This window comes from Spea bombifrons, chromosome 1 (assembly GCF_027358695.1).
Source record: "Spea bombifrons isolate aSpeBom1 chromosome 1, aSpeBom1.2.pri, whole genome shotgun sequence".
NCBI classification, from domain to species: Eukaryota; Metazoa; Chordata; class Amphibia; order Anura; family Pelobatidae; genus Spea; species Spea bombifrons.
In genome coordinates, this window is record NC_071087.1 from 38,523,329 (window position 1) to 38,537,692 (window position 14,364).

The 14,364-nt window shown below is 40.3% G+C and overlaps 1 protein-coding gene across 1 annotated transcript; it reads right to left on the reverse strand.

Annotated features, from left to right (window-relative positions):
* Positions 1 to 296: 296 nt before the first annotated feature.
* LOC128484694 (microsomal glutathione S-transferase 2-like) lies at positions 297 to 8,594 on the reverse strand. The gene is made up of 5 exons (XM_053461179.1): positions 8,462 to 8,594; positions 3,296 to 3,395; positions 2,788 to 2,858; positions 2,118 to 2,199; positions 297 to 787 (listed from the first exon to the last, which is right to left on the reverse strand). Exons 1-5 carry the CDS (start codon positions 8,517 to 8,519, stop codon positions 655 to 657), a joined length of 444 nt encoding a protein of 147 aa, XP_053317154.1. The 5' UTR covers positions 8,520 to 8,594; the 3' UTR covers positions 297 to 654.
* Between the last annotated feature and the right edge of the window lie 5,770 nt (positions 8,595 to 14,364).

Here is a 14,364-nt window from a genome sequence, read left to right on the forward strand (position 1 = left end):
AACCACAATCATTCCCAATTATGCATATGATTAAATGTTCTCTATGGCAATGATTTTTTTTTTTATTAATGTTTTCATTCAACAGTAAGAAAAGTTTAATCAGTTTGCCGTGTGTCCACAAGAAATATTTCAAGAAAACTCTTTCCCTCTAAAATTGTCCATAACAATATTTGTAGGAAAAAGCGGGGAAGGTACAGTTCTTGTCCCTACTTGTTATAGGAGTATTTCAGACCTTCTCTCTGGTGGAAAAATAAATGCATTGCCCGGCGCCTGACTGGTTAATAAGTGGCCCGGAAGAGTGCAACTTATATTTAATTGTAGATTAAATGAATCACACGATGTAGCAATAAATGAGAAAAACGGTTGATGCTAAGCAAACACTTGCAACCTAAATAACAAATCCAGCCTTTATTAACGCTTCGCCTCTAAATAACTGTATCGGTTAATCACCAGGACCCAGAATGAAGGGTGAAATCTGTAGGAAATCAGCTCACCTTTAGAATGGCTAAAACTGATAATAGATTGTGTAATAGATTGTGTAAATTACACATTTATATAGTTAGTAATGGACATTCCACGTCCAACACCCTTACCAAAACCTGGCCCTGCTAACCTGTGCCCCCCCCAAAGCTGCCTGTTATTCCTGGATCAACATTAAAACATATGACTTATTTGTTTTGCGAGATTCAAGTCCAAATATTTCTTTAAAAGAGAGTGTGATATTCCAGCCGCAGCCAGAACAAGTAGCAAGAATATTGAAAGCAAACTCAGGTAAAATCCGGGGATCCTGAAGGAAGAGAGAAAGAGATGTGATTAATTCTCAGAAGTGCAATAAGACTTAAACACCATAACATAAAGTATTCAGGTATGATGCATATTGGTTATTAATACCAGATCCAACACCTGGTATAGGGAATTGGTATAAATTCATCATTTTTCGAAGTGTGGCACCATATCGATTAAAGACTACACTACTCAGCAATACAAGGTCCCTTACTATTTAGATATTTCTATATGCTATGTAATATTACTTTCCATATGAAGTTCAGTTCACTTATTATCAAGGCCATTGGATGGGCCATTAATACCAAAGTTAATAAATGAATCACTTTTAGTTAATTGTGATGTTTCCTTTCAACAAGATAACAGTGCTAGGCCTAGCTATTATATCTTTGAGCACAGGCATCTTTGTTCATTAAAATATGTAGGCAAGTATACCAGAAATTCCTGGTCTGTTTGTGGCCCTTGAGGACTGGAGGTGTGTAGTCCTGTATAATTTCATGCATGTTTTGTAGCCAATAATTAGTGTTCAAAAATGGTGATCGCTAGTGCAAAACTTACATAGATAGCAATTATGTTTTGGAAGGTCACACAATATAGGAAACAGGAAGACAACGATATGCCGATTGTACAGTATATTCCATTTGTCCCTTTTGGGATTATAAAGTTTGTACACGGATAGCATGGATCGTTTACTGAGCTTTACTGTTGCTGGAGAGGAGCACATTTTGTATCGACTTTAGCCTGAAAAGTTCTTCATGTTGTGACAATACCAGCGTCACCGCTGCTTTTAATGAACGTGTACTCCTCTTACATTATATTTGAGGCATACACCTCTAGTCCATCCAGACCTCGGTTGCATAAAGCTATTTCCCACAATGTTAGCCTTACAACCCGGCCAACATGTACCAAGCAGTGCAAGATAGCCTAAGGGTTGTAGCTGCTAAATTATGAATATTTGGGAATTTGTAAGCGTTGAACATTTTAATGACATGACATCATTTTAACACCAGTGAGTACCTCTTCTAAGAAGGGCTGCATAATGCATAGCCAAATCATTTTAAAGAAATCTGCCCACATTTATTATGCATGATGCTGGGTCAGGAAATTACTTCTTGCAAGCTCGCTAAAGCAGGCCGTGCATAAAGAAAAGTGAAGTCAAGATGCAATGGGGACCACTGCTACTAACTCTTGGGTTAGCGAATACACCTGGATGTTCTTAAGGCTAGGTTTGAAACCACGTGGTAGAATGTGTTTGCCCACAGATGTGCATGTAATGGGGTTTAGAGAAAAATAAGAATGATAATTGTAGGTCATTGTGAGGGATTGTTTCTTACCTGCCTAATGTGGACTCCACATAACCTTTAAAGTACATGTGTCGTGCATACATATAGAGTAGTCCACAAGCTGCAGCAACCTCTGAAATGAAAAATTAAAAATCAAAATTAAGGGGGAACTGTCACATTCACAGATTTTAGGATAACCGATACCCTTTCTTAAAACTACTGATTTCCCACTGAGCTAGATTGTAAGCTTGTTTGAGCAGGGCCCTCCTCACCTGTTGTCTCTGTAAGTCAAACTGTTATGTTACATACTACTCATTATGTCCTGTCTACCCATTGTACAGCGCTACGGAATTTGATGGCGCTATATTAACAATAAATAATAATAATACTGGTTTTGTTGGTTTTTCTTGTAATTACACATACAGCCACTAGGGTGTTAAGAGTGTCTTTGGGAAGAATCCTTTCTGATCTCCTTTTTTTCCATTTGTTAATGTGTTTTGTACGCATTGGAAATGTGCTTTGGACTGCTTTATTAATGGATGGAATTGTCAGAACCTTGGTGGAGTTGGACTTTTATATTGCAAAAGAGAAGTCAGTTAAATGAAACTGCAAACTTTTCTTCCAACTCTTTTTACTGAATAAACCCCACTGTGTACGTTACTATCTAATGGCATTGATGAGCTTTAACATACGTCTCACAATAAGCAAACTATTGTATTACCTTGATTTAAAAATAGGCCAGCATTCCAAAGAACAACCAAGAATATTGGATAGAACTCTACACAGTTCTGCCTAGAAAAAAAAGCAAATTACTGTTGGTCACCTGTGGAAAAATAGCCTACGAAACATTATTATTTTAAGCAACACTTTGGTAGTCTACCTGTAGGAAACGTTTGGTGGAGGGGTTTTAAAGTAAAATGCAACTGACAGCACTTACAAGCCTGCCCTAGAGGGAAATGGATGAAACATCTAATATGCATTGATACTTGTCAAAGATATCGTAGAATTCTCTTGGAATCTAGCTACTACTAGGCTAGGATAGAAGTAAAACCATTTATTGCTCAGCTTGGACTATTCTCGGGTTCACATAAAGCAATTTAATCCCTCTGTGTACAATGTAGGAACCCTAAGAAAGCTGGTTATTGGTTAATTATAGAGACATTTCATCTTTTTAGTAACCGTTAAGTATAACTCAATTTATAGTACGGGGTGCCAACCGCTTTACTTACTGGGCACGGAATGTTCTCTCAAATTCAGGAGGTCCAGTGACCACTGGTGGATTAATTTTGTGTTTCATTCTAGATCGGCCCACAAGCCTGGCATAATATCCTGAAAGTAGGGGAGCAAAAACAAGTGACTGATGCGTTCTGTGTTAGAATACAACTCTGTACAAACGGATCCTTTTAAATACTGCAGTTATAGAAAATGCCTAAGCAGGGATAGGGTTTTTTAACGAAGCACCTACAATGAAGGAACATATTAAAACTTTGTGTCTCCGGGCAAAAGAGCTGATTCCCCAAGTCACACAATCTGCAGAAAACAAACTCATATTTTACTCGTATTCACCCGAGGCGCATCCGCTGCATAAATGCGATGCGGAAATGTGAAATGTTTACAGTGTCACATAACTAGAGCTGAAACAACGAATCGATAAAATCGATAATAATCGATAACGGAAATCGTTGTCGACGGTTTCCGTTATCGATTAATCGAGTGATCAATTCGTTGTTGGAGCACTCGGCTCCTTTTACTTACCTCCGCGAGCGTTCCCCGCTTCTGCTACACGCTCTGCAGTCTCCGCCTTCTTTTAGCTACGTGACGGATGTGACGCGTTCCGGAGGTAAGTATTCTTCATGTCTATGTGCACGGATCGCACAGAGCCACTCGCACAGAGCGAATCGCTCTGTGCGAATGGAGCCACTCGCACAGAGCGGTTCGCTCTGTGCGAGTGGCTCCACTCGCACAGAGCGGTTCGCTCTGTGCGAGTGGCTCCATTCGCACAGAGCGGTTCGTGAGTGGGGGTGCAGGGCAGAGTGGGGGTGGGGGTGCAGGGCAGAGTGGGGGTGGGGGTGCAGGGCAGAGTGGGGGTGGGGGGTGCAGGGCAGGAGACTGGGTGCAGGGCAGAGTGGGGGTGGGGATGCAGGGTGTGAGTGTGGGTGCAGAGCAGAGTGGGAGACTGGGTGCAGGGCAGAGTGGGGGTGGGGATGCAGGGCAGGGTGTGAGTGTGGGTGCAGGGCAGAGTGGGTGCAGGGCAGAGTGTGAGTGTGGGGGCAGGGCAGAATGTGGGGGCAGGGCTGGGTGCAGGGCAGAGTTGGAGACTGGGTGCAGGGGCACAGTGCAAAGTGCTGGGTGCAAAGTGCCAGTGCTGGGTGCAAAGTGCCAGGGCTGGGTGCAAAGTGCTGGGTGTAAAGTGCCAGGGCTGGGTGCAAAGTGCTGGGTGCAAAGTGCCAGGGCTGGGGCAAAGTGCTGGGCGCAAAGTGCTGAGTGCTGGGTACAAAGTGCTGGGTGCAAAGTGCGAAGTGCTGGTGCAAAGTGCTGGATGCAAAGTGCCAGGGCTGGGGCAAAGTGCTGGGTGCTGAGTGCTGGGTACAAAGTGCTGGGTGCAAAGTGCCAGGGCTGGGTGCAAAGTGCAAAGTGCTGGTGCAAAGTGCTGAATGCTGGGTGCAAAGTGCTGGATGCAAAGTGCCAGGGCTGGGGCAAAGTGCTGGGGGCAAAGTGCTGGGTGCAAAGTGCCAGGGCTGGGTGCAAAGTGCTGGGTGCAAAGTGCTGGGTGCAAAGTGCAAAGTGCTGGGGCAAAGTTTCTTGAACAGTAATAGTCCACCTCTTTTCAGAATGTTTGGGGTTATTTTGTTTCATAAATATTGTGTTTGGGTTCTTGTACTTTGAAAATATTGTTTTTTATTACATCATAACAAAATAAGAATGTTAATGTAAATTTTAAGTTGTTTTTTAACATCCAGTTCATTAAATTCTTTTAAATAAACGAAAAATTTGCATATTGTTTTTTTTTATCCGATTAATCGATTAATCGAAAAAATAATCGGCCAACTAATCGATTATTAAAATAATCGTTAGTTGCAGCCCTAAAAATATTATACCCATATTCTTATCAGAAATGGGTCAAATGTGTTCCTTAGCATGTGTAGCTATAATATTCCACCCATAATCCCCATGTAAAAAAAATATTTATAGCCATATTCTTATCAGAAATGAGTGAAATGTGTTCCTTAGCATGTGTAACTATAATATTCCACCCATAATCCCCAAGTAAAAAAATAATTATACTAGGGCTGCAACTAACGATTATTTTAATAATCGATTAATCGGCCGATTATTTTTTCGATTAATCGATTAATCGGATAAAAAAAAACAATATGCAAATTTTTCGTTTATTTAAAAGAATTTAATGAACTGGATGTTAAAAAACAACTTAAAATTTACATTAACATTCTTATTTTGTTATGATGTAATAAAAAACAATATTTTCAAAGTACAAGAACCCAAACACAATATTTATGAAACAAAATAACCCCAAACATTCTGAAAAGAGGTGGACTATTACTGTTCAAGAAACTTTGCCCCAGCACTTTGCACTTTGCACCCAGCACTTTGCACCCAGCACTTTGCACCCAGCCCTGGCACTTTGCACCCAGCACTTTGCACCCAGCACTTTGCCCCAGCCCTGGCACTTTGCATCCAGCACTTTGCACCCAGCATTCAGCACTTTGCACCAGCACTTTGCACCCAGCCCTGGCACTTTGCACCCAGCACTTTGCACCCAGCCCTGGCACTTTGCACCCAGCACTGGCACTTTGCACCCAGCACTTTGCACTGTGCCCCTGCACCCAGTCTCTAACTCTGCCCTGCACCCAGCCCTGCCCCCACATTCTGCCCTGCCCCCACACTCACACTCTGCCCTGCACCCACTCTGCCCTGCACCCAGTCTCCCACTCTGCTCTGCACCCACACTCACACCCTGCATCCCCACCCCCACTCTGCCCTGCACCCAGTCTCCTGCCCTGCACCCCCCACCCCCACTCTGCCCTGCACCCCCACCCCCACTCTGCCCTGCACCCCCACCCCCACTCTGCCCTGCACCCACACTCACGAACCGCTCTGTGCGAATGGAGCCACTCGCACAGAGCAAACCGCTCTGTGCGAATGGAGCCACTCGCACAGAGCGAACCGCTCTGTGCGAATGGAGCCACTCGCACAGAGCGAACCGCTCTGTGCGAATGGAGCCACTCGCACAGAGCGAACCGCTCTGTGCGAATGGAGCCACTCGCACAGAGCGAACCGCTCTGTGCGAATGGAGCCACTCGCACAGAGCGAACCGCTCTGTGCGAATGGAGCCACTCGCACAGAGCGAACCGCTCTGTGCGAATGGAGCCACTCGCACAGAGCGAACCGCTCTGTGCGAATGGAGCCACTCGCACAGAGCGAACCGCTCTGTGCGAGTGGCTCCATTCGCACAGAGCGATTCGCTCTGTGCGAGTGGCTCTGTGCGATCCGTGCACATAGACAGAAGAATACTTACCTCCGGAACGCGTCACATCCGTCACGTAGCTTGAAGAAGGCGGAGACTGCAGAGCGTGTAGCAGAAGCGGGGAACGCTCGCGGAGGTAAGTAAAAGGAGCCGAGTGCTCCAACAACGAATTGATCACTCGATTAATCGATAACGGAAATCGTTATCGATGATTTCCGTTATCGATTATTATCGATTTTATCGATTCGTTGTTTCAGCTCTAAATTATACCCATATTCTTATCAGAAATAGGTCAAATATGCTCCTTAGCATGTGTAACTATAATATTCCACCCATAATCCCCATGTAAAAAAATAATTATACCCATATTCTTATCAGAAATAGGTCAAATGTGTTCCTTAGCATGTGTAACTATAATGTTCCACCCATATTCCCCATGTAAAAAAATATTTATAGCCATATTCTTATCAAAAACAGGTCAAATGTGTTCCTTAGCATGTGTAACTATAATGTTCCACCCATATTCCCCATGTAAAAAAATGAGTATACCCATATTCTTATCAGAAATGGGTCAAATATGTTCCTTAGCATGTGTAACTATAATATTCCACCCATATTCCCCATATAAAAAAGTATTTATAGCCATATTCTTATCAAAAACAGGATAAATGTGTTCCTTAGCATGTGTAACTATAATATTCCACCCATAATCCCCGTGTAAAAATAATAATATTCCCATATTCTTATCAGAAATGGGTCAAATATGTTCCTTGGCATGTGAAACTATAATATTCCACCCATAATCCCCATGTAATAATAATAATAATATATATTCCCATATTGTGCCAATCAAAACAGGTAAAATATGGTGTTTGCACATACATGTACCATATTATATCAATATGTTGATTACTTAAAATGTTTCTATTATTTCTATATAATTTACCATGATTTCGTTATAAAACTGTATATATTTCAGCAAGTAAACAGTTAAACATTTGCAGCTTCTTTTTGCAATGTATTCGTTGCAACTTAGTATCAAGAACTACCAAAAAGAACATACTTTGATTTACCATGAGTGTAAAAAGTATACTGACACCTATTGATAGAGCTGAACATTGCAGCCAATCATCCCATCATCCCCAATATGCTGTTTAGTACGTCCCTCTAAATTATCTTGATTACATTAGTTCCACTGTAGTGCCTGTATATTGGCCACCTAGCAATCGGCAATGTTATCCTAACCAAAAATTACCAGACCCAGTCATATCCAAACATGAATTATTAACATAATAATGGTTCAATATTTATACACAGATCATACACAACATTTAGAGATTTTTGGGTGTTCCACAGCCAACTAGAAAATAAATGCAATCTTGGGATGTTGAGCTTGAAGTTGAGATTAAAGAAGAACCCCCACCTGTCTGCCCAATATTTTTTTTAATAACGCATTATGTAAGTAATAAATACTTAATGCTTTCGTATTACACTTTATTTATCTTACTGTTTTTTATGTGAGTATTCACTTAAACATGATCCTCTGACACATTATAGTGACTACATTGCGTGAGACGCAATTACACAAATGCGGATGCCGCAAACAGCGTCGGACATCCTATAGGAAAGCCGCATATTTCCGAAAAAAATGCTCAAAATGGAAAACCCTGGTGTGTTTTCTGTCACCCTGCTTTATCTAACACCGTCCTACAAAGGACGCATTACCAGGTACCCAACTGACTACATAACTATACCACCAATGGGGGGGAAAAATGGCGGCAATAAACCCTACAAATTTTGGGTGTAAGTGTGACTCTTCCTGAGCGCAGGAATGTACTAAACTTAATCTTCTAAATAATTTATTTCTAGCCTTAAAGTTATTCTCAAAAAACATGAACATTTTGCTTACCATTTTGACAGGCAGAAAGAACGGAAACTAGTGCAAGGAGGACTAGATCTTCAGCCATGTTGACGAGATCCTGATCTCTTGTGTGTTACACAAGTTTAAAGTGCAAGGTACTCCTGTGTTCAGTAACACGCCTACCCCATCCAATCACAAACTGCTTTTCCCCTCCCTGAGGCAACTTTATAAAAGCTGACTCATGCAAGATTCCCTGACAACAGAGACTAGAGCAAGGGTAGCAAAACCAGTTGTATGTCGCAATTGTGGGGCCTACATATCATATTACATTCTCTCCTAGCCCCTGTAGAAGCCACATCTGCACTGCAGCTCAGAGTATACTTAACCCCTTCTTTACTGAGGGTATTTTGTGCCCAAAACCTGTTTTTAAGCATTTTTTAAGCATACTTTTTTGTTTTTACAGACAGAGCTTTCTTTTGATACCATTTTAGATATATAGTCCAACATTTCGTATGAGTAAAACATTTTCTTTTAGATGAAAAAAACCCTCATTTGTTCTAATATTTATTTTATGAAAATGTTCCCCAAACCAGCTCAGTTGGCTAAAATACCACAAAATATATTAATGTCTTGAATTTGAAAAAATCCAACATGCATAGGATTTTTTAAATATTTTTTTGAAGTTACGGGGCACATGTCTATCCCCTTTTCCAAATGTGAATTTTTTTAAATTTTATTCTGTGATGCTTATGTGTCATTTGGGAATGTTTAGCAGCCCACCAGCTCAAGAAACCCCCACAAAAGTAAATATATATATATTTTTAGAGATGAAAACCCAGGGTATTTTACTAGGAACATTTGGATACTTATCAGGCAACCAGTAGGACACAAATCCCTCGCAAAGGAAGCTGTAATGTTAATTTTCATTGCTTTTTTCATCAAGTTTTTCATGTTTTTCTTATATTCTGCTGCATCTCCAGATTCCAGAAATAACCCACATGCATAGGCTTTTGTATATTTTTTTAAATCTACAGGGCACATTACATGCCACATTTCACTGGTCAGTGGATATCTCACTGATTTAACTATACATTATACCGACACAGGCAAGCTTTCCCAACAGAAGAACAGCTGTCCTGCAAACTATACAGTCAGTTCTCCCTTTACTGAATAGCTTGCCCCAGTACCTTAGAACATTTTGGTTTTTATTATTAATAGATACATGGCTCCCTCTGGCTTTCAATCAGAGAAATTGCAACCCCCCATTCAAAAAAATCAAATTGCAACATAAGATGAGGAAAATCATTAAGTGTAACATTAAAATAACCCCTGGGGTATACTTTGACAATTACTATTATATCAAATGTACTTTCCATGCTGCATAATTTGGTTGGTAAATGGAAACTAAGACATATTTTGGTGATTTTGCTTAGCCTTTTTGTCATGTGCTGGTGCGTATGCATGTCCTTTATGTGTTCCTAAATGTGCCCAGTGCATATTATGATGTATGTATGCAAATTCCTTGGTAAAATGGGGGAAAGCTAATTTTTTTGGCTCTGCCTTTCAATACCAATTAGCACCATTATGACTTATTAGAAAACAAATCACAACACATGGAAAAAAATACAATCTGACAGATTAGTTGTTGCCACACAAACCTATAAAGTTCTGCGTGACTAACTATACCACAGTGGCTTATACCATAAAAGTGACTTTATTTCTGAGTCATATTGCTTTAGCAAAAATGAATATGACTTTGCTTTACCACGCCAATGCTAGTAATCACAGCGTGGACTACATGAGTTAGTCACTGCTTCAAATAAACAAAAAGACTTTGCACAGATGGATGGGCTGCTTCATCCCAAGTGTTCCATTCTTGTGACTAAGTACCTGTTATCAGCAGAAATAGCTACATAATTTTGTTGAAGGGGTTGTTGTCACACACTAGCCATGAACACACAAACATGATGACAGTAAAGTTAGTTGTGGTTCAGATGTCAACTTTCTGGAGTGTCTGAAAAAATAGCAAACAGCATCACCTTTGTAGAGAGCCATATATTTGGACTTTTTTGGTGACCGTGGGGAATTATTTTGACATGTTACCAATTTTTTATTTCAAATATATATATATATTTTACTAATCACATTGTGATTGGCTAGCTGGGCTCCATTGGCTTGCATGGTTGAATGCAGTACCTGGAAGATCTAGATAGACCCTCTGTGAAGTCATTGATGTGAGTTATCGCCGCCATCTTGTGAGTGGCAGCAATGCCATTCACTGATGGTACTTGTGGTTGCTCTTCGGAGCACTCACAAGGCGATCGGGGTAGGGGTATTGTGTTGCTGTGAGCAACACCGATTATACTAATTGCTGACCGCTTCCTAAGCTCTGTTTTAGCCGGCCGATATCTTTGATGATTGATTCGGCGGCGGCCATTTTGGGGGGCTTACCTCCCATGATCCACGGCCAGCCTCACAGCGGCGATGCAGATATTTGACCTGTATGGGCTTTGTCGCAAAGGCATTGCATTGTGAGCCTGTATATAAACGTATCGACTCAAGTGTAGTATATAGAATTGGAGAATTTTGCCAGTTTTGGCACTTCATAGTGAATATTGAAATGAGGAACCTGAAACCACAACTCTCCCTTTAGTGAATAAAACCCATTGAATGTGTATGCATAAGGCCGAGGCATAGTGTGGGAAAGCTGTAAAAACATTTACATCGTTATCACAACATGTCCATGCAAGTGTCGCTTATATTTCTATGCATCTCATTTCTTACCATGTTTGTCAAGTGTAATCTAGGGAGACCTACCTGTTTTTCTTTCAATTAATAGAAATTCTAGTTTATCATCAGTTCATTTCATTTTAAATCAATTAATTGTGACATTATTTCATATGGTAAAGGTATTTACACTTGTCACTGAGGTAAAACATTATGTAACCTTATGGGGAATATTCCTGATTTCCAAAGTTATATCTAAAGTCGTATATGTTTTTGTTAGAAAGAGATTTAAAGAAAGACAACTTTTTTACACAATCTGTCTTGAGCATGTGAAGTGCCTTCTAGCTTACTCTAGTGTTTAAAGAGTTAACTTGTATGCTAGATCAAAGCATTTGCAGAATCTATGACTGTACCATTTACCAGACACTGGCCTTATTACTGAGAAAATGATATCAGAAGAGAAATGAAGTCATTGTTCCTGTCTCCATCACAAAAATGAAGTCATTTTTCCTGTATCACAAAATGTTATTGAATAATCTATGGCCAATTCATATACCATTAAGCTTTTAGCCTTAACAGGTATGATGCCCATTTAAAACCATCATTTATTCACTGAAATGATGCCTATCTGTTTTGAACTTATTTCAGAAGATATGTACATGTTTATTCTGGCCCACTTATCACAACCAACCTTGCCAAAGATAGATCATACTGATAATGTATGTCTTCAACCCCAAAGCCCTAGAAGGACAAGAACTATATCAAAGTAGTTTTGTATTTTATAGCTAGAATGGATTTTTTAAGAGCACAAATGGTTACCTTTGTACAGCCGAGGGCTTCTGTCATTTTGTTTGTTCACAATAAGCATACAGAATCATCGAGTAGAATTCATTCCAACAAACACATGCAAATGATTTAAATAAGACTATCTGAAGACAATCAGGTGAAATATACTTCTGTAGGATAAGGTTGGCTAGCTATGTACGGTAATGTGAAAAAGAATGTACACTCTCTTTGGTTTTACATATCAGGACATAATAACAATCATCTGTTCCTTAGCAGGTCTAAAAATTAAGTAAAAACAACCTCAGATGAATTATAGCCGATGACATATTACACACTGTCACGATTTATTCAACAAAAATAAAGCCAAGATGGAGAAGCCATGTGTGAAGAATTTACACCCTTACTGCTTCTATAGGAATTAAGATACTAAGTAGCAGACAGGTGCTGTTAATCAAATGTCCTTGATTAACTGATTATCAGCAAGTGTGACCACCTCCACAAAAGCCAAATTTTTAGCAGTTTGCTGGTCTGGAGCAAAATACATCAGCAATGATCTTAGAGAAGGAATTGATGCTGCCCATCAATCTAGGAAGTGTTCCAAACATTTAGAATTCCATCATTCTACAGTGAGAAAGATTATCAAAAAATGGAAAACATTCAAGACAGTTGCCAATCTTCCCAAGAGTGGATATGCCAGCAAATTCACCCCGAGGTCAGACATTGCAATGCTCAGAGAAATTGCAAAAATACCCAAGAGTTATAGCACAGGCCTCAGTTAGCATGTTATATGTTACAGTTTATGACAATACATATAGAAAAAGACTGAACAAGTATGGTTTGTTGAAAGGTTGTCAGAAGAAAGCCTCTTCTCTATAGACGGAACATGGCAGCACAGCTTAGGTTTGCATCAAAGTTGCATCAGAAGAAACCGCAAGACTTCTGGAACAATGTCCTTTGGACAAACAAGACCAAAGTGACGATGTTTGGCCATAATGCACAGCGCCATGTCTGGCGAAAACCAAACACAGCATATCAGCACAAACACCTCCTTTCAACTGTCCAGCACAGTGGTGGAGGGTTGATGATTTGGGCTTGTTTTGCAGCCACAGCACCTGGTAATCTCGCAGTCATTGAGTCAACCATAGACTCCTCTGTATTCTAGAGTCAAATATGAGGCCATCTGCCGACAGCTAAAACATGGCCGAAATTGGGTCATGGAAAAAATCCGGAATAACACATTTAAATTATAGATTGATTTGCAGTGAAATAATCATTTGATCCCCTATCAATCAGCAACATGTCTGGCTCCCAGGTGTCTTTTATACAGGTAACAAGTTGAGATTCGGAGCACTAAAATTATAGACTGATCATGTCTTTGTCAGTGGGCAAACGTACAAAATCAGCAGGGGATCAAATAATTTTTTCCTTCACTGTACACATTTAGAAACCCAGACATACACAAACAAAATCACAGATACATATGCCCAGACATACATGCAGACAAACAAATCCAGACACCCGGAACTCACTTACCCTGTCTTCAGGTTCCCTTCCATGCAGCCCGCTGCTGCGCTACTCCTGCGAGGTCATGCAGTGACCCTAGTCAACCCCATCTCCTTCTTGAAACTAGGGGCATAAAGAGGTATGTCCGGGACTCTGGACTTACCTCTTTATCCCTACTTCCGAAGCATGCTGTCAGCTTAGGGGGGCATCAATTGCCCTGTTGTCCCACCCAGGCAAATACCCGGCAAATTACCGCCTGTGTCCCATGGATCCACCAGCTTTGTGCAGGAGAAGCTCACTGGGGCTGGCCCTTCACAGTACACAGTAAATTGTAGATAATAACACGAGAAAAAAACACAAAACTATAAAAAAATGGGAAAACCTGTTAAGGGTTCAGATCAATCCGGAGGAATGGAATAACGGTTTTAGAAACATCTCTAAGACCACAAGAGACTTGTGTCTAATTGAAACTCATTTCAAGTTATGTAACATCTGGTACCTAACCCCCAAAAGGTTATCTTATATATACACCCACAACAATCTAATATTTGTTGGAGATGCAGATTAGAAGAAGGCAATTATCTACATATGTGGTGGAAATGTAGAAAAATTAAAAATCTTTGGGATATAGCCTTTGACTTCTTAAAACATACCGGAAATATCGTAATAAAAAGAGAGCCAGTAGAGGCTCTATTGCACCAAAGATGGCCACTTCTGACACCAACACAAAAGACCCTTACGACTCATTGTTTTTTAGCAGTTAAAAAAAACTAATCGCTAAATACTGGAAACAAGATTTCGATTTTTCCCATTCTTTATTAATAACACAGATAAAATATCTGGAAGAAAAGGTTAGTTGGATTATAGACTCATCAGTGAAAACCCAAAAAAATGTGGAATGAAATATACACAGTTGTAACAAGTTTTTCTCAGTA

What these genes read in the sequence shown, in the direction of transcription:
- LOC128484694 (XM_053461179.1), bottom strand. Translation starts at nt 8,519, where the DNA reads ATGGCTGAAGATCTAGTCCTCCTTGCACTAGTTTCCGTTCTTTCTGCC. An exon ending in GAGAGAACATTCCGTGCCCA is followed by an intron (nt 2,859 to 3,295) that starts GTAAGTAAAGCG and finishes TTTTTTTTCTAG; the next exon opens with GCAGAACTGTGTAGAGTTCT. An exon ending in TGGCCTATTTTTAAATCAAG is followed by an intron (nt 2,200 to 2,787) that starts GTAATACAATAG and finishes TTTTCATTTCAG; the next exon opens with AGGTTGCTGCAGCTTGTGGA.